Source organism: Protobothrops mucrosquamatus, unplaced genomic scaffold (assembly GCF_001527695.2).
Source record: "Protobothrops mucrosquamatus isolate PMUCROS unplaced genomic scaffold, P.Mucros_1.0 scaffold404, whole genome shotgun sequence".
In the NCBI taxonomy this organism is placed as follows: domain Eukaryota; kingdom Metazoa; phylum Chordata; class Lepidosauria; order Squamata; family Viperidae; genus Protobothrops; species Protobothrops mucrosquamatus.
The window spans coordinates 354,690-375,711 of record NW_015386735.1 but is presented as its reverse complement, the minus strand read 5'-3'; the positions used below and the strand labels follow the sequence as shown (position 1 = coordinate 375,711).

At 40.0% G+C, this 21,022-nt stretch overlaps 1 protein-coding gene across 1 annotated transcript; it reads left to right on the top strand.

The window, feature by feature from the left end:
* Positions 1-17,626: 17,626 nt before the first annotated feature.
* Positions 17,627-20,519, top strand: ID2 (inhibitor of DNA binding 2). Its single transcript, XM_015816158.1, has 3 exons — positions 17,627-18,112; positions 18,414-18,479; positions 18,983-20,519. Exons 1-2 carry the CDS (start codon positions 17,765-17,767, stop codon positions 18,468-18,470), a joined length of 405 nt encoding a protein of 134 aa, XP_015671644.1. The 5' UTR covers positions 17,627-17,764; the 3' UTR covers positions 18,471-18,479; positions 18,983-20,519.
* Positions 20,520-21,022: the final 503 nt, after the last annotated feature.

Sequence of the window (21,022 nt, the reverse complement as noted above, 5' to 3'; positions counted from 1 at the left end):
TTCTTTCTTTGTGCCGTGGTTGTTCCAACCCACTAAAAGTCAAAATATTTTCTCCCCCCCCTGAAATAATGCTGTGTTCCTATATAGAGGTTGTTGTTTTAAAAATAAAACAAATCAATACTTGCTGATCAAAGTTTGGCTTTATAATTTATAAGGTAGGTAAACATCCCTTTTTTTTGTAATCAAGGATAGGTGCAGATGTTCATTTATCAAGCCTTTAACTTACCAAATACCAGACGGTGAACCCTAATTAATCACATTACATTTGTAGCCTTTGGATATAAACAGGGTGATGAAGTGATTGTCTGTAACCTCCAAAAATTGGGGGAGAGGAATACTGGAACAGGCATTTCAGCTAAGACACACAGAGGAAGGGGGAAAAAAACAATGCAGAAGAAGAAACTAAATTTAAAGCCTGTAAATTTCTTTTTTCTTTACACCATCTGTGCTATATAGCTCTTAGGTCTATTACATTGGTCATCCTGGGAACAAAAACTGAAAGCAGATTCCAGCAGTTTTTCCATTCACTATTCATTCAAAGGTTCATCAGCTCCATATGGATTCAGCCAACTGCTGTGTTAAATCAGAGGCCTTTCCCAGAATTGACATGGTAATGAAGTAATGGTTCTGCTCACAGAAAAGGCCTCCATAGGTATTCCACTCATTAATACACCATTCCCCCCTCCCCAATCCTCTGAAATAATTTCTAACCTTTGTGAATTGGGTTGTTGCCTCAGGATGAGGACTGTTCTTTGCACTGATTAATACAACTCCTGTGTAAGCCATACACTTTTTTCTAACACACCATGTGCAAATCAAATGCACACCGATAACTGCCCTATTTTCCAGTGATTGGCTTGTGGAAGTATCTGTTGCCAGTTGGAGTAGTAACTGCATATGCAAAAGCCATTCATTAGAAACAATGATCTGTTTCAATACACAAAAGCAGAAGAAGGCACCCGATGGATGAGAGCAAAAATAATTTATTTCGTGATATTCGGTGAAGGTAAAGGTGGGATTTTGCTCAGAAATTCTTTTCAAATTTGAATCACAATTCAGTATAGAACCAGATCAATGCATTTGCTGGATGGCATGAAAAGAAGAATCTATGCTGTAAGTTCACCATTACAGTACTTCAATGCATCCCCCAACCAAAAGTCCAGGCCAATTTTGCCACTGCTCTTTCTCCCTATCCGAACAAATTCCACCCAGTTAAGCAAGTACTTAATTCTACTTCATGATAAAATCAGCTTTGGTTCATGAAAGATATATAAATTGACAAACTACATTCTATCAATCAAAGGTTTTGTTGTATTATTTCCAATTCCACATGCACACCATGTTAATGAAGTTAAAAAGAACACTAAAAATGTGTTGACTGAAGTGGGATTCAGAGCCATGATCCCAGAGTCATTATTTGGACAAGATGTGGAGACTGATGATTATTTGTTATTTGTTAACATCAGTTCTGTTTGAAAACCAGAGACAGGAGCAATTAAATTAAAAATCATTGTTAAAAGGTTTATATAGTGATCTTACAGTCAAAGAAGAAAGAAAGAAAGAAAGAAAGAAAGAAAGAAAGAAAGAAAGAAAGAAAGAAAGAAAGAAAGAAAGAAAGAAAGAAAGAAAGAAAATATATCATCTATTTTATCTATTCATCTTAATTTAGTTGTCTAGCTCATCCTGTATGAAATATCAAAAAGAAAAATCCAACGGATTGCAAAACATCAAATAAAACCATAACAATCTACACATAATAAGTACTGTAACAAATATGCAAAGTCTGTAAATGTTATGCAAATGTATTAATTAGCATAGAAAATTTCTTTAGCACAATTTATGGAATTGTTGGCTCTGAGTTGCTGGCTGTGGCACATTCCTTTGTGTATTACAATAAATTATATTTCTTCAGAAGACTGAAAGTTTTCTATTGAATATCTTTTAATTGTGAAATGTATACTTGGCTTTTCAATGCCAAATTAACATTCCTAGAGCAAATTACTAAGGTATAAATATACAAATACTACAAAACATCTAAAACAACAAAATAACGCGCAAGATGTAACTTCAATCAATTAATCAATCAAGCCCCATGAAGGACCATGAAATATCCATTCAAGGAGGGAGGGCAAATGACAATCCCAGCTCTGTGACGTGACACAAATTGATTCCAAAATTCCAACAGCCACCACCTCACCCCCCCGCCACAGTCACATAACTGAGTTTTGGATGCTCAGCAACCAGCTCACACTTATGGCCATTTGCAGTGACCTGCAGTCATGTGACTATGATTTGCAACCTTTTTAGAGAAAACCAGCATTTACTTCCAGTCTTCAGCAAAAATGCCCCATAGCAAGCAATGGGTTTGCTTAATGACCACAGTGTTTGTTTAACGACCAGGGATTCACTTAACAGCCATGTAGTTTACTTCGCAGCCATGTCTTTCACTTAACAACCATGGTGATTTGCTTCATAACCATTGTAAAAATGGTCATAAAATCAAGTCAGTTCCAACAAAATGCAATTCAGCAGTGAGAAAAGTAAGGTTTTACACTTAGGCAAGAAAAACCAAATGCACAGGTATAGATTAGGTGATACCTGACTCAACAGCAGTAACAGTGAGAAGGAACTAGGAGTCCTAGTGAACAACCATTAAAGTACTGTACAAGTAACAATGTGTTACAGCTGCCAAAAAAGCCAATTCAGCCTTAGGCTGCAGTAACAGAAAGATAATATCAAGATCATGTGAAATGTTAATGCCACTTTATACTGCACTGGTGAGACCACACTTAGAATACTGCATCCAGTTTTGGTTACCACAATACAAAAAAGATGTTGAGACTCCAGAAAAAGTGCAGAAAAAAAGCAATGAAGATGATTAGGAGACTGGAGGATAAAACATACAGTGAACCATTGCAGGAACTGGGTTTGTCTAGTCCAGGAGTGTCAAACTGCCGGCCCGCAGGCCAGACGCATCATGCAGAAGTTGCACCCACCCCATTGCCGGCAATGGCAAAACAGACCCGATACGTCACGCGACATCACGTGACATTGCGAGTTTGACATGTCTGGTCTAGTCTAATGAAAACAAGAACCAGGGATGAGTTGATAGCAGTCTTCCAATATTTGAAGGGCTGTTGCAGAGAGGAGGGGAGTCGAACTATCCTCCAAAGCACATGAGGACCAGATAAGAAGTAATGTTTGGAAACTCATCAAAGAGATATCCAACCTAGAACTAAGGAGAAATTTCCTGACAGAACAATTAATCATTTGTGGGTGCTCCATTACTAAAGGTTTTTAAAAAGAGATTGCACAGCCATTTGTCCAGAATGGCACAGGGCCTCTTGCTTGAGCAGGGGATTGGATTAGAAGACCTCCAAGGTCCATTCCAACTCTGTTATACTATTATTACTGTTGTTATATGCTGACCTGTTTAATGACCATAACAACCTATGACTAAAATTCCAGGCTTAATTATGGTCATTAAGTAAGGTCTTCCTGTAGCTTGTTTAGTTTCTTGATCTTTGGCAGTATCAACAATTTATTTCATTTCATTCCAGTTCTGATTCTCTATCAACCAGGTTCAGAACCTCAAAATGATTACGGATGTTGTCCTTGAAATGGTGAATATACAGTTTATGCCTAAAATCATGCTATGGAGACTGGTGCTTTCTTTTTCAGCTTTAACTTCACATGGAACTTATACAGGGGTATTCATGATCTGTTCCACAATCAACTCCTGGCTACCTTTTTGTTATTGTAATCGAGTTCTTCTATCTCCTTATACCAATAATATTTGGGAAAGATTGAAGGCAAAAGGAAAAGGAGATAGCAGAGGATGAGATAGTTAGATAATGTCATCGATGCAATGAACATGAATTTGGGTAAGCTCCGGGAGACGAAAAGTCAGATACAACTTAGTGACTGAACAACAACCAATAATATGGTCAGTTTGATTTCTATGTACTCATCCGGTGATAGGCATTGGTTTAGTTACTGGAAGACTGTGTTAGCAATGAAGAAATCGCTGGATGAGCAGAAGCTGGTAAGTCATTCTATTTAATTTTGGTTTCCTAGGCCAACTACATTTTCCTTCTTAATATTTCCAGCTTTAGGATTCTATTCTCCAACCATAGGCAGGATATCTTACTTGCATGTTCTGTTGATTTCAAATAGGACTTTTCCATAAATGTTGTCAAATTCCTTTTCTTCTGCACCAGTGGTTGGAGCCCAAACTTGGATAAATGTTGTATTGACTTTTATACAACAACCTAATGAAATCCAGTTGCATTAATAATCAGGCTGTTTGTTCAACTTTCTTATCTAGCCTACAGCCCTAGTAATCTGTGGAGCTCTCCCATTCTGGAATGGGGAGAGGGGAAAATTAAAGGTGCATGATAATTTCACATAAACATGAAGACCTACGTACCTGTATCAGACATAATGAGGATGCAAATAGGTACTGCTGGTATTTGCATAATACTGCTACATTCATGTATTAACCAGTGAACTATTCAGTTTCCAAGTAATACCGATCGGTGCCTGAGACAAAAATGAAACTGGCGCAACTTTCCAATCACAAAATATATTTTGCAAGAATATTTAAATATTTTCACTGATTTCCCAATATACCCACCTGCCCCAAAATATTAAGGATCCATAGTATAAATTCATTAAGTAACTAAATCCAACATACTGATTTTGTCTCTGTGTAGTCTTTAAAAACATCCCAATATTCTGATGTTTCCTAACTTGTCTGACAAAGCTCTATTCATGCTTATATAAAACAATAATTTTAATTTTTATAATGCAATTATTTTAATAGCTTATTCTGCATATATCATCAACATTTGCAACATGGCTATATCCAGTCAGCTGAAAAAAATCACAAGAATATGCAAAGTTCAGCATATCATGAGGACTTAACTGAAAGTGGATTTGAAAACATTTGTCATCTATTTCATTTTTAGGATTTATTCTCAACTGAAAATCAGCCTTAGCATTAAGTAGATTCATCTGAAGCAATATGTTTTTCACAATTAACTAATTAAAATATATTCTCTATTTTTCCTACATACTGCAGTTTATTGACTTCTAAGATTTAACAGTGAAGAACCAACATCAAAATATCATGTGTTGCTATAGTGTGGTATAATGTTATTGAAGCTTAACATTTAATAACTTATGTGTTATTATGAAGCGAAGGAACATTACTGTATTTTTTTTCTCATTTGTCTATTTCTAACTGTCATAATCCTTTCTCTTTTCTGCTTTTTATTAGAATCCCATTATCTAGTTTGAAAAACTAATGCAAATTTAAAATAATTGACTGATTGCTTGAGATATATTTACTTGGATGACAATTGTAGTTAAGGTGTTTTAAGAAACTCAATGGTTGCTATAGAACAAAACTTTATAAATATATTGTCTCACTTTGATCTGCGGTCAAAAAGTGTTGCAGAATTTTGACACAATATACTTCCTCTCCAAGAAACCCAGAAGTGAACCATGTTAACCAGAAATGACAATAGGATGACACTGAAAGCACAAATCAATCTTTTAACCCCTTTTATTTACAAAAAATAATTTCTTTGCGCTAAAGTATTCATTAAATTGCTGACAATGGCTGTATATTTAATTGTTGCAAGGACTTCACATGAAGTTTAGAAGAAAATTTAAAATGTTGTGGGTGTCAGCATTCTACATACTGAATTGATTTCAGCTTCAGTTGACCTTGTCTGGAGAGTCCAAACGCCAAATAAATAAATAATGAAAACTGCATTGTTCTATTTCTGTGAATATTTCACATCTCCAAACCGTTAATTATTTCAAATTTGTATTCTTAATTTTAATATTGTTTGAAAAATATTTTCCTACCAGCTTATTCCTGAATTGTGCAAATCCATTTGTCATGAAGAGGTCTGAAGAAATTATAATTATATGATTCATTGTGGGTCCCGATGCATAGTGCATTTGAAATTTACTACATAGTAAAAGCACCACAGATATGCCCTTAATACTAGTAACAGCAGTAGTCATTTTGCTTGAAAGCATCTGTTTTATGTTACTCGCCATTCCTGACCTGGTCAGTCAAAAGGGAAAGTAAGGCAATACCAATACAGTGAGCTTCCAAAGTCTCCATCTGTTAACTCAGACATAATCTGGAATCTTATACTGTCCCTAAAACTTTAAATTGTTATGTTACACAGCACAAATTGTATGGCAGTATATCCTATTCTACATCAATCACCTAGCCCAGTGGTTCTCAACCTGTGGGTCAGGACCCCATTTGGGGTCGATCGACCATTTCACGGGGGTCGCCAAGCAAGGCTGTCCGCCATTCTTTTTGTCCATTTTTTTTGTCCGCCATTTTTTTCCCCCTTTTCCGGCGGGTGCCTTACCTCCCTTGGGCTGGGCCAGCTGGTGGTCGGCCTGCTCCGTCTCTGCCGCTTGCCAGCTACGCCTCGGCCGGTGCAGGGGGCGGAACCACGCATGCGCGGCGCTCCCGGGCAGGGAAATTCCTCGACTTACGACCGGTTGGGTAGTCCTCAACTTACGACCGGTTTAGTCCTCAACTTATGACCGGTTTAGCCCTCGACTTACGACCGGGTTAGTCCTCGACTTACAACCGGTTGGGGTCGCGGCATTAAAAAGGTTGAGAACCACTGACCTAGCCCCAACACTCAATAATAAAGGTCAACCCTCTCTCCACCTCAGCAAAGGCACCTGGAAAATATTTTCAGGATATTCTTGCTAATCTGATTTCCTTATTCACCACCCCAAATCCCTTCAACACACATAAAATTGTGTTCAAGAATCCTTATTCACTGGAGTCTTCAAAATCTAACATAAGATTGTGTGTAAGTAGATAGGAAGGGGCCTTTTAAAAGAAACACATTATTCTTTTCAAGTCACGTATCCCCCAAAATGCACCATCTTAAAACTCAGTTTAGTTTGTTTGAAATATAGATATTGGATTTAGGGCATTTTACAGACCTAAATAAATACACAGAATGATGAAATTCCAATGCTTCCCTATGCATCCAGCATACATACATACAATACACATACACATACATACAGTATTCCACTTTTCAACAATGAGAAATTTCAAAGATGCCAAGTTCATCCTTGAAATGAAATGACTAAATGATTGTTGATATGTGAGCAGTTATTATGCTAAGTTTAAGACGGTCAAATTTTTTAATTAACATTATCAATAGGTTTCTGCTCTCCATCACTTCTGAGGGACATTTGCAGCATTCTGCAACTTTTTTCTCATTGCAACCCTGAGACTACTTGTGATGTGAACATAAACAAATCTCATAAACAAATCTCCAGTCACATCTATGTGCATAGGGGTAGTCATCAGGATCACAAAATTAACGTGTTTTGGTACTGCCATGATACAAAAATATGATTCTGAAGCTCAGTGCTTTTGATTTTGCATTATTTTATGGTAGATCCATACAAAATAAGTGTTGGCCCGCTTATGCTGAACCTAAACAGTTTAGTGCCAGTTTCTGGCATCATCATTCTATAAAAATGTGGATCTAAGATATGAGCTTTCTGGCTTCACATGATTTTACAATCAAGTCTACATGAAACTATCATCAAACCACAGAGTACAGTTATCTACATGCAGTGACCAATTACAATCATAGATGCAACACTTTTTGATGCTGTTGTGATACAAAAAGTTGGCTTGATTATATGAATAACATGCTTTTGCATAGAAAGAAACCATCGTAATAATGGAATCAATCATTTTTCATACAACAGTGACACAAAAGGAGAAACATGGTTCTTGAATAATGCGATTTTATATGAGATAATCATAAAACCACCATCAGCTGGAATTATCCCTTTGGTTCTGCTTGCTTGTAATTTTGCTTGCCTGGAAGCTTCATGTTGTCCACTACGTGTTTCTGTAAGAAAATGTAGATCTTCATATATGAAAGATAGTCAGTACAGACAAGGAAGTACTAGGTGAACTATGGGAGTGCTGAGGAAATATGTTCTGCTCACTCCAGTAAATCAGAGTCCACTCAATAGTGATAAGACAACAATTTTTAAAGGAAATCATCACTGCTGTCATTCATTTTAGGCTACTTGTAGCGACCTTTATATTGACAATAATTTTGGCTCACATAAAAAAATACTAGGTTCTAATGTATGTTGTGGATTTTTTCCATCACAGGAATGTAAAATGTGACTATGATGGCTCATTGTTGCCAAATGGATGCAAAATATAATGTGATAGTTTCATGCAGATTCCATGAAATAAGGGTTCCCTTAGGATCCATGCATCAGATCCCTATTTTTGCATCAAAACAATATAAAAATAGATGAATCTGCAAGAGTAATGTCTCACCAATGTACAGTACATATCATACATATCTAAAACTTACAGAGAGAATCCTTTGTTTTAAAGAAGGTAGTACTATAATTGTTTAGGCTCAGTGCACATAAACCGGTAAATCTGCTTCCTGATCCATGTGTCAGATTCATGGATGTATGCCATGATGGTGCCCCAAACCTTCACATTCATACTTGTGGTGGCTTATTGCATGCTTACAGAAATTATCTCTGATGCTGTGATGTTTTGTTGTAAATGTCATGCAAAACCAAAAGGATACTTTTGCACTACAGCAGAGGTAAAAAAGATGCTGGAGCTCGGTTAATAATGGCTCACTGCATGAAGATAGGGCTATAAAATGCTTTGGATCTGATTATTAAAGAAAAAGACTTCAAAACAGACAGGAACAGCTGTTTTCAAGATGACACAGCTGATGCAGCTACTTTAATAAATTGATTGATGCTGCATCTGCACTCCCACATGCTTCAAAGCACCTTTCTGATTTCAAGTCTGATGCACTGCTCAACTGTAATGCATATGGATGTAATGCATACTTTAATGATGTTTCTATATTGATCCCATATAAAAACTGTGGACTGATAACAATCCATGATTTAGATTCTTGTTTCTGCTCATAATAGCTTTAAAAAAATTTAGATTTGTTATTGTGATTGCTATTTGCAGGACTGATATGATCTATTTTGTGATGGTTTCATGCAAATGTTATATAAAATCATGTAAAATTATAACAGCTAGAAACCAAAACACTGAGTTCTAGTCCAGCCTTAGGCATGAAAAATAGGCTGGGAGAGTTCGGGCCAGTCACTCTATCGCAGCAAAACCAACTCACAGGGTTGCTGTTGTGGGGAAAACAGGAGGAAGGTGTATTAAATGTTTGTTGCCTTGAGTTATTTATAAAAATAATAAAGGTGGGATTAAAATATCTTTAAAATCATATTTTTGCAACGTGGCAATGACAAAATGGTCAGATTCTGCTGTTTATTTATCAAATTTATTATTTGATGATAACTTCATGTGTGAAGTCAAGAAAATCTGTGATTGAGATCCATGATTTTGCTGTGCTGGGGCATTTGTGATAATTGTGATATTGAAATGGATTTGATAGTGCTTCCATGAGGTTCCCATGTAAAAATCAAGTAATACTTTGACTTACATTAATATTCTTGCAGTGTGAAAAATTGTGAAATCTGTGGTGCTTAGGTGTGCGCCATGCTGACAGAAACAGCCTATTATGTCCTGGTGATTTCAGATGAGTTTTATCATATGCAAATCATATGAAAACAACAGAATTCATGTTTTGATTTCATGTGTCCAAGTTTTCCTGCAGAAAGAACTGAAATGGACCTGGGACTGGAAATACATGGGGATCTGAATTTTGATTCAGATACTTGAATGGGGAAAGCTCTATGCTCATGGAAGGCACTAACATGGAAAGGCTATTTTAAGAAGCAACTTAAAATACATTTTGAATCTGTATTTTGACCTAATGACTAAGTGCAATTCTTCGCTAAACACATATTTGCTGCAGTGTACGGACTTCCATGTCTTACCATCTATATATGCATCAAAAGCGCATGTAATATTCAAAAGGAACCATGTTTTGATCCTTTTTATACCACAAATCTCACAAAATTTATCAGAACTTTTATTGTTTGGTGATCTGTCAATTGATGGTAGCTTTGACCCAATCTGGTGTGAAAGTTGTAAAAATCTGTTAAGTCCCATGTTTACATATGATAATGTAAACAGTTTGTTGGATCCAAGATTTCCCTGTGTTAAAAAGTCAATTCCACAATTTTTTAAATTTCCATGCTTATATTTTAAGGCACATGTCTCATGCTTGTATTTTTCTATTATGGTAGCATACAAAACTGCAAAAATTGGCCTTTTTTCCTATTATGATTTAGGACATAACTTGTATTCAATAGATCCTATTTAAAAATCACACTGCAGTAAAATATCACCAAAAATGCTTAAATTGATGATTTTAATAGCTGTAGATATTAGGGTAAACTAGATAACTAGGTAATAGATTCTGGTATGTCTCATATCAACATCCTATTAAGAATATATTTTAGCTTCAAAGTCAAACATTGACTTTTGTTTTAAAGAATTGGCAGTTTTTGACTAGCAAAAATATTCTACAATTCATCCCTTTTAAAAAAAACTCACTAGGAAATAGTTTGGCCATAGTACAGATAGTCCTCAACTTACCACAGTTTGTTTGGTGACCATTTGAAGTTAATACATTGAAAAAAGTGACTTTTGACTGTTTTTCACTTATGACTACTTCAGCATCCCCAAAGTCATGTGATCAAAATTCAGATGGTTGCCAGCTGACTCATATTTAGGTTGCAGTGTCCCAGCATCATGCCATCACCTTTTGTGACCTTCTGACAAGGAAAGTCAATGGGGAAGCCAGTCACTTAGCAACTGTGTTACTCACCATTGCAGTGATTCATTTAACAATTGCGGCAAGAAAGGTCGTAAAATGGGCCAAAATTCACTTTATGTCTCACTTAGCAACATAAATTTTGGGCTCAATTGTGGTCGCAAGCCCAGGACCACCTGTAGTAACCGAAGGTCTTGACAGGAAGGTTGCTGCTACGGGCTTTCCCCCCCCTCCCTCGCTCTCTGTTTCAGCCTGTCAGGCCTGCGTTTGTCCTTCTCCCGCGTCCCGTAAAGGGTCCGCGAGCGGCCTTCGCGCTCCGCGAGAGGCTCTCCCGGCTGGCGGGAACTGGGCAGGGGTGGCCGCTTCCCGGGAAAGCCACGCCTGCGCAGCTGCCTCCCCGCCCCGTCCTGCAACTGGGAGCCACCGGCAATGTTTACGCACAGCAGCACGCGACAGGCGTGTGGCCGATGGTTTACAACAGCGGCGCCTGGCGTTCTGCAGAAACGGGCGCAGAGGAGGGCACGGAGGGGAATAAAACTGGGGCGGCGGGCTTGTATTTGGAAGTCAAGGTACTGGGCAAAAGTCAAGCAGAAGCGAGGTGGCTTCGGGAAGCGGTTTCTCTGCGCGGTCTGGCTTTCTCTCCTTTCCTTCTCCTCCCCATAGGTGCAATCAGCCCTAAATATCTCGAGGTGAGGAGTGCACCGTGCAAAAAATAAAAAATAAATAAAAGGAAACGCGTTTGAAGCATTGCTAATTTGAACTTCGGGGGTCACGCACGCAAATTTGCAAGTGGCAAACCTATATCCTCTTTATCAAAGGAGAAACGCCACTTCTTCAGGCTCTGCAGCAGAATCACACACACACACACACACACACACACACACCAGCCTCCTGTTTAAAAAGCATGTTGACAGCGAAGTTTTCAAAGCCAGCTACCCCCGCTTTTCACTCCACGGCACCCTACCCGCTTTCTATTTTTTTCCCTCCCAAGAGAAAAGAGCGCACACAATATGTTTCTTGTTATGGGGCCGGACTTTTTTTTCCTTTTTTTTTTTCTGTATGGGTTACATCGAAATATTAAGCTGTAAATTTAGTTTTGGACAAACAATCTCTTGTTGCATGTCTGGGATAGGGAGGGGGGGGTTAATGAATTCCCACAGATGATGTTGCCCAAACAGTGATCGGCTTGTGACTTGATTTCCAGCATCATGATGTGGTGTGTGGAAAAGGGAGGGGGCAGGTCAGTACAGACAAGCGCTTTGAAGGGGAAAGGCTGCCTACAGCAGGATTGTTTCTACAAGCTAATTGTACGGAGTGCAGCTGCACAAAGCTGGATCAACAGTAATAGAAGGCGGCGCAGACTTTCTGACGCCAGCCCTGTAGAGCTCCCACCAACACTGGCAATTCCAGATTGTTTTGCAGACCTTATCTCTCCCTAGTTAATTTCTTTCGCTCGCTGGCTTGCTCTAATTTTGTGACCGGAACAAAAGTAACAGGAAAACCATTTGAGAAAACAAAAAAAAAAAAGTTTTGAGATCAGTGCATTTCACAGATTTCTGTAACACTGTTTCCAGATATTGTTTAACTCCCCCTCCCAAGCTTTCTATAACTTTTCGGGGGGAGGGAGAGTTGAAAAAATCATTCAGTGTACTAGAGAAACATTCCCACGGCATATTGCAAGCCGATTTGTTGGTGGCATCGAAGCATATTATATTGCAATCTAGTTTACAAAGAAGCCCCATTGAATCTAATGCTGAATTGACCTACGTAGGATTTTCCTATTAATGGCTTTACATAGGATCAGAGGACAAATTTACGGCCATCAATAATTCCACGTTTGAATTCGTGCCTGGAGAAAACAATTCTACGAGACGTTCGATATATTGAATAAACAAAATTGTTGCGACCTCTATTAAATGAGGCAAAATATACAGGTAAACGTGGAGAAACTTTTGATATATTTTCAAACAAATGGTTGGGCGCTATCATTTTGTCCTTTCGTTATGTCTGTCGGTAAATCACGTGGGGGTCAGCAGGGACTGCTCCCCAGATGAATGGGACTGCAATCTCCCAACATTTATTTTTAAGTGTCTTCAATATCCATCTATCCAAACAGCACTCTGAATTGTTGATAAACTTAGTTCATCAGAAACATGAAAGGCCACTGATTACATAGAATTTATACGGGGCTGTAGATCTATCTTTAGCACACACACCTCAAGAAATTTCACGTAAATTTCCTCTCTGGCATTTGTGCAAGTATCGGGGAATGCAATCTAATTATCTTATTATGTGTCATCTTGTCGTTTTTTCGCCCCGACCACAGAGATACTACGAAATCCGTCAACTCAACTAAATCTTGAGTTGCAGAATCCGGACAGTCAAGAGATGGCGGGAAGGAGACACAGAACCTAGTTTTGCTGCCACCTCGTGGTAGTCCGGATGTTTGCACCCCAAATCTCCTATGGCAGCTTTTTCCTCACAGATTCTTCGGTAGGAATGACCTGCCAAAATTAAGAGGCGGCGGAGTCCGTCGCTCCCTTCGTGTAGGTGCGCTCTTAAAGCCAGTCACCGAAGACAGGCCAGGAGAATCCTGAATGCGATGGCCCGCGCACGCCCCGTTGCCAGAGCTGCCCGGCTCACAGTGCAGGTGCGGCCCGGGAGAAAGGCCCGCCACCGCCGCTGTTCCCGCAGCCAAGCTGAGCCCTGCAGCAGCCTCCCACAACCCAGGGCCGAGCCCCGGTCTCCATGGCAGCCGCCTGAGAGGCGCCGCCGGCCTGAACCGGGAGGGAAGCGAGGCAGCGGGGGGTGACGTCACGGCGCTGGCGCCGAGGAGTCGGGCCCGGCCTCTGGAAAGGGAGGGAAGGAGGTGGGCGGGGGCGGCCTTGAGCTGCTGCAAAGGGAAGAGGCGCCGGTGCCCTCGCGCTGACTCCGGGAAGCTTCTTAGGCCGCGGTCCGCGCCAACCAGGTGCAGGAGCCGGGCGCGCGGGAGGCGGGCGCGAGTGCGCGCGCGCTGGAGCGAGGACGGGCGGGTTTTTTGTTTTTTTTCCAGCGAGCGCGAGGCCGCCGCGGGGCGTGGGGATTCCGCTTCTTTCCTTTCCTACGCCGGGAAGCCTGCGTGTCCTTGGACGGAGCGAGCGGACGCATCTCTCAGGCGCGAAAGCAAGTGGCGGGAGATAGGAGCATACCTGAAAAAGTGTTGGTTCTTTCCAGGTACGGCATCCCTGGACCAACCTTCTTCCCGCCACCTTCCTGCAGTAACAAATGAGTTGTTCCTGTTAAAAGGGTTAGCCCGGGTATGCCCTGCCTGTATCTTTTACCGCCTCTCAAAAAGTTGACCGGATTTGGTTTCGGTTGTGCTCCTCAATGCCGCGTTAGGAAGGTCTTAACTTTCTTGCAACCCGAAAGGAAAGAATTGTATAATCCACGTCAGTTTCCCAAGTCCGCAGTGCACACCCAGGAGGAAAAAGATGGCATTGCTTTGGGCAAGGTGTGCGAGAGGAAGACGTGGAGTAAGGTTCTTTTTCCTGCATTTGTAACACGCTTCACCATGTTTGACTCAGCCAGTTTTCCGACTTTGTATGGTCTGCTTGGATCTTACATTAAGCATATGGATTGAGTTTTGCATACACAACGTGCTAAAATGAATGCCATGCCTGCCTTTGCGTCTCTTTACGTTTGGGGCATTAAAATAACGATTTCGACTTGTCCTTGAAAACTGAAGCCACGAAGAAAGACAGTCCCGCCCTATATTGCTCTATATAAACAAATTCTATAAGCAATTCTATCCACCTTATTAGGGTTAGTATAATTGTAACTGCAAAGCCAACATTTCTAGTAGTAGAAATGGTAACAAACGTGTGTCAAAAGTACAAAATTGAAAATGTTCCTACTGCTTTAATTCTCTGTCCGTTACGATTACTACAAAGTGATAATGTATTCTGAAAGATAGCATGGTATCTATGAATATGTCCAATTCTGATTTAAAATTCACTCACATATCCTCTGGACGTAATTATCACTGCAATTTGATATATTAGCACACAGGGTAGGCCAAATTATAAAAACATTGAAATTATAAGTCTGAGCAGAGAGGGTACTAATTCAGAGTCTTAAAGATCTGGCACTTGGCCATTTTTAAATACATGTATAAATAGGCAAATGAACAAATAAGGTAAGCTACTTAAATATATTCAAGTCTATGGGAATGATTTAGGTGTTTATAATATTGTAAGTATTTAAGCAATATTGTCATAGTGGAACATTCTTTGGCAGTAAATGCTCAGCTGAGGTTCTGATCAAGCATCCAAAAATATTATACAGAAAAGGTCAGTGAGCTTCTAAATAAACTCACCTAGGACCACATATGGATCTTAGCCATATGTTGTAGTTTCTTATGCTACATGCTCTATTATTTGGTTATTCCTTGTAATATATGTAAGATTAACAATTCTAGTAATCTTCTACTTCATAAAATGCAACTAAATGGATGAATAAAACATTGTAAATACACAGAACTCCGTGTATCTTTTCAAATACTGGTTCTCTTCAACTTCCTCTCTCAATGAGATGAACCAGATTTTTCATCTAGTACAGCCATTTTAATATTACTGGGTGAGAATGAAAGTGATCTGCATTACCAGTTCCCCAGAGCTTTAAAGAGAACAGTGTTTTGTAACACCTACTAAGAGTTTACTATATGTGTAATGCAGGTCTTATTGCACATGGAGTATATTACAATATTCCAGACTTTATTTAACCAAGTAGGACCTTAGTTATGATTAACTTGTCCAATCAGTGCTAATGGGTATGTTCTCAAGCCTACATTCAATCCATCTTCACTGAAACTGGGTCTGGCTAGTCTAGTGAAGAGAAGGATCCAGGGGAGACATGATAACAATGTTCCAATATATTTGAGGGGCTGTCACAGAGAGGAGGGGATCAACCTATTTTCCAAAGCACGTGAGGCCAGACAAGGAATAACAGATGGAAACTGATCAAGGAGAGATTCAACCTAGAAATGAGGAGAAATTTCCTGACAGAACAATCAACCAATAGAACAGACTGCCTTCAGATGTTGTTCGTGCTTCATCACTGGAGGCTTTCAAGAAGAGACTGGACTGCCACCTGTCAGAAATTATGTAGCGTCTCCTGGGGGGGTTGGACTAGATGACCTACAAGATCCCTTTCAACTCTTGTTATTCAAAAAAAAAACATACTAGTGCAAAAAAGAACAAGATGTGGGGAAGAAGAGGATAGAACAAAGTTTTCAGGTTTCAGGAACACAGAAGTGAAAACACCCCCCAATTAGTCTCAGTCACTTTAAATCCCTATGCGAGTGATTTCTTCTTTCATTAAACTTTAAATTGGATGAGTTTGTCAACACATTCAACTTAATATTGTAGAAACTATAACATCTGGATTTGTACAACTATAACAGCCAAGCAAATTGACACCCCCCCAACATATCTTCATTGGATGAGTATGTCTGTCACTAATGCCCATCTACTAAAGAACAAAAGAGATATTATTGGTGGCAGGTGGGTGTAAGTCAAACTACAATAAAAAGTATATTTTAATGTACATTGCAATTATTCGGGAGGAAATGCTTCAATTGCTGTGACTGGCCAGATCTTGAATCCAGAGGTGTCAAAGTGATGTGTACCTTTTTGATCGAACAGAGAAGGCAAAAGTAAAGGAAGGATTGCTAGCATAAACTGTTGCCAAATACACATGATAGTTTTCTCAAAGCTAACAATATGGTGGAATGCGATTTGTAGATATTGCAAATAAGCAGCTTAATGTTAGAATTTAGGAGACTGTTAATGAGCTGTCATCTTGTAATTAAATGCCATGACTGCATTCTAGCGTTCTAGTTATTTGTTCTGTTTAGGGATTGTGTATCTTGAAAGAAACTTGCATTCTTCTTTGAAATGTTTCTGGCTGTGGTGATCGTAGCGATGTATGTATACCTAATTGCTCTACACGCCTGAAAGAAACAAGGCGCTGATACAACCTTATATATACGTATAGTATAGGTATTCAGTGCGCGCTCTCCAATTAACTTGCACGGCTACTTTAGCATACTTGTGAAATTCAATGACTGCCTTGTCCTGGGAACGGACGGGTCTTTTATTCTGGAGCAGTTCCCACAGTTGTCACTCTGCGTGCCTGCGAAAGTGCTAGCTGGCGTTGCAGAATCCGGAGTGCCCTACATTTCATACACGGCAGTGAACAAGATTGAAAGTATTGTAAGCAAGCCACTGTTCTTTCCTGTCCTGACAATACTTGGTCTGTTGTCTCCTTTCCCTTTTGGCGCACAATGCATCGGAAGCCATGCCTGCAGATCGAATCTTAAAGCAAGATTATTTAAATTAATTCTTTACTCTGGCTATTGTTGGAAAGAATGTCAGCCAGTTGTGCAGAATGCTCCGACCTGGATTCCCCGCGTGGAATGGATTGAATATATTTGTAAATAAATGACCTCTTCGCTCCCTTTCGTTCTTAACAGTCCTTTCGAGATTGCCTCGGGTTGAACCAAGGCTCAGCAGATCTCTCTTCTCTCCCCCCCCCCCCCCCCCCCCCCCCCCCCCCCCCCCCCCCCCCCCCCCGCTTCCCGGCGCCAGCGTACTGTATATTTACTAGCCACAGCTGTGCTTTGGACACGCCTCCTTGGCCAAGGATTGGCTCCAAACGCGGAAGGTCCGGACCACCTCTTGGGTGATATTTGTACCAATGAGAAGCGCCTTGGTTCTTGACGGACGTGTATCGCTCCTCCAATAGCAGCGGATACAACCCGGATTTGTCAGCTGAGAGACGAGGGCTATAAAAGCAAGAGCAGGGGGGCTCCGACCGTAGAGTGGGAAGCTGCAGGGAGGAGGGGAAGAAGCAGGCAAGCAGGGCTGAAGGCTACACAATTCTTCTCCGTTCCGGAGTGTGCGGTGGGCTTAAAAAGCAGGTAAAGCCGGCTGGCCTCTTCCGTCTTCTGCAGCATGAAAGCCTTTAGTCCGGTGCGATCCGTCAGGAAAAACAGCCTTTCGGAACACAATCTGGGGATATCCCGGAGTAAAACCCCGGTGGATGACCCTATGAGTTTGCTCTACAACATGAACGACTGCTACTCGAAGCTGAAAGAGCTGGTGCCCAGTATTCCTCAGAACAAGAAAGTCAGCAAGATGGAAATCCTGCAACACGTTATTGACTACATCCTGGACCTGCAGATCGCCCTCGACACGCACCCCAGCATCGTCACCCTCCATCACCAGAGACCGGGACAGAACCCTTCCTCCAGAACTCCTCTGACCACCTTGAACACAGACATCAGCATCTTGTCACTACAGGTGAGCTTCTCCCCCTGCCCGTGGTCGCCTCCTTGGCTCTTTCGCTTGTTGCTCCTTTAAACAGGATTAGATTGCTCTAAATCGGTTTGGTCGGGGGTGCCTTTTTTAAGGTCGTGATTGGCATTTTGTTTTAAAAAGGAAAAGTCAGTTATAAGGTACCCGGGGGCTCCTTGGCGGTGTTATGTTTATTGATGGCAATAATCGCTATTCACGTTCAAAGTAACCCGGACTACTTTGCAAGTTTCCTTGAAATGCTTAGGGTTTTAACACCAACCCTTTCTCTCCTTTTCCCCCTTTGCAGGCAGCTGAGTTTCCCTCAGAGTTAATGACAAATGAGAGCAAAGCACTTTGTGGCTAAATGTACTTGGTAAGTGGTAAATTCCTGTTTTTTAAACATTTTATACCTATGTGAAAGGGGAGAGGGCTGTTTTGTGGCAACTGAGGCATTTTGTTATCTTCTGAGAACTCAACATAAATCCAGGCAAAGTTCTCTTAATATTTTAATCTAAGAGGTTAGTGAAACTTGTGGTATTATGGCCCAGGATTACACATGGGATCAATTGGACAGCTTCTAATTAAATGGTTGCTGTAGCTGTTAACACCGCTGGTCTCTTGTCCCTCTTAAGTAGAGAGTTTAAGCAAGAAGAGCCACTTTCCGATCATGTCTCCTCTTGACTATGCTCATTTAGTTGGGTGTGTGTGAAAGAGCACGCATTTGCATGCACATGCTGCATCTGGACGCCAGGGTTTGCCCAATCTTTGAGTGTTTGGCTAAATGCTCAAACTGTGGTTTCCTCTCTGGCGCCAGTCTGTCCGGATCTCTGCCCTGTTAGCATTCTTCTAAATATGCTTCTCTTCAATGTTTTGCAGGTGTTTGCTGAATTTTTGCACAAGAAGATACATTCCCCCCCACAGCAACTCTGTTTCCCAGCTATATCTGGAGGGGGTGAAATCCATATTCAGTTAAATGAACCTTTTAAAGAAAAATTAATGGATATCATCTTCCACTATTCTTCATCTTGGACTAATCTTAATTATTTATGAAGAGACTTTTAAAATGCCCTTTCCCTAGCTGGAAAGGCTTCATTTATATGCTATTCCCACAGTAGGGAGCAAAATGAAACTTTTTTTTAAAAGCCCTCTTTAAGGAATTGTCCCTTTTAAAGCAGACTTTGCCTTTTTTTCCTCCAAAAGGTGGAGCGTGAGTATTAGAAGATTGAGTGTTCAGTTTTCTGTGAAGTCGTGGTCAAAAATTAGCTTTTTTTTGACATGCATATAGGACTGAATGCTGTGTACATATTTATATATAAATATGGGAATGAAACTTTGAACTCTTTAATTAGAGTTTTCTTGTATAGTAGCAGAAATGTATATTTCTGCAAAAAAATGTTACAATGTACTTAATCATGCTGAACTTTTTATAAAAGTTTAGTTGTAAACCTTTTTATACAGAATTAAAATAAATTGTGTGTTCATTGAACAGCTTGTTTGCCTTCTTTGTAAGTGCCAGCTGTTTTGTGGCAGAGCAGCTGAATTGGCAACATACCAGTTACATTCTATGTAGATTGTCCTGGAAGTTCTTTATTTTCTCTTGAGAAATTGTGTTTGAAAGTTGCTTGTTTAAAAAAAATGTCCAAAGCACTTTGTGAAGAGAAGCTGTTTAAGTTGTTCATTACCTTGAGAAGTTTGAACTTTAGAAGCAAAAAACTTAAGTTTTGCACAAATAATTCCTTTGCCTGTTTTCTCTTCACCCTCTGTTGATTGGCTACCTGAGCTTCTAAAAGCTACTACTCCATCTCTGATGAACTTGCTTTTGATTATGCAGAAATTAAGAACAGCAAGGGGCTACTAATTTCCCCAACTGTTAACTTCTTGTAAAAAATAACTTTAATGTAAAAAAAATAGTTCATGTAAGAGCTAATGATGTATGAATACTGAAAAGTTTATGTGAATCTGTGCAATATTTCATGGAAAGGGTATTAGTTAATAAGTTGCAGCAGCTTCTCTATATGACTAATCTGCTGAGAAATGAAAGTTACTCTCATGTTATTGATTAAACTTTGGCTCCTCTAAGCATCAACCTCTCCTAAAAAGAATTAAATGTCATTTTCTAGTATTGTCTTAAGATTGCAATGCCAACTGTAAGAGTAAGATGGACTTCAGCAGGATTTAAATTATAAGCATATGCAGAATTGCTGCTTTTCTGTCAGTTCTCATCACTATACAACTAACTTTACTCCTTTTTTAAATCATGTCCTGCTATAACCCTAATTTCCTAATTATACTCTTCGTATTAATCATGCTAAACTTGCCCTACTGTAAGATAATGGAGAGGTGCTCAGTCCCTTTGCAGCTCTCAGAATGAGGTTTTAATTTCCCACTTCAGCCAATCTGCAGGCATGCTCAGGAAAAGCAGTTGAAGCAGCCTAGCAAGATCCATTGAAAAAAAAAAAAAGTTAACAGTCTGCCAAGCAGTGTGAAACTGGGCACCTGGGTGTGCTCAGGAGACTCTTACGGGAAAAGGCAGAAGCTCCATCTGAGGCCTGTATAACATTTGCACCAAAATGAACAGGTGTGTGGGTGGTGCTGTGCAGTTTGGTGCAGCTGTCTTTTTTTTTTTTTTTTTTTTGCCCTCAGTATCAGATCTATGCACAGATACTGGGAAGGAACCGGCCCTGTTCTGAACAGAAAAGCTGCTACTAGCAATTTCCTATGCAGGTTTTTTCCAGAAGGTGTAACCCAACCATCGTCTACCAACTTGGATGCTTCCCATTATTTCCGTTAAATGGGGGTGGATTTGAAAGCCTTAAAATGTGCAGTGAATGCAGGGTAGTTCTCAACTTAAGACCACAACTGAGCCCAAAATTTTTACGTTGCTAAGTGAAACATATTTGTTAAGTGAGTTTTGCA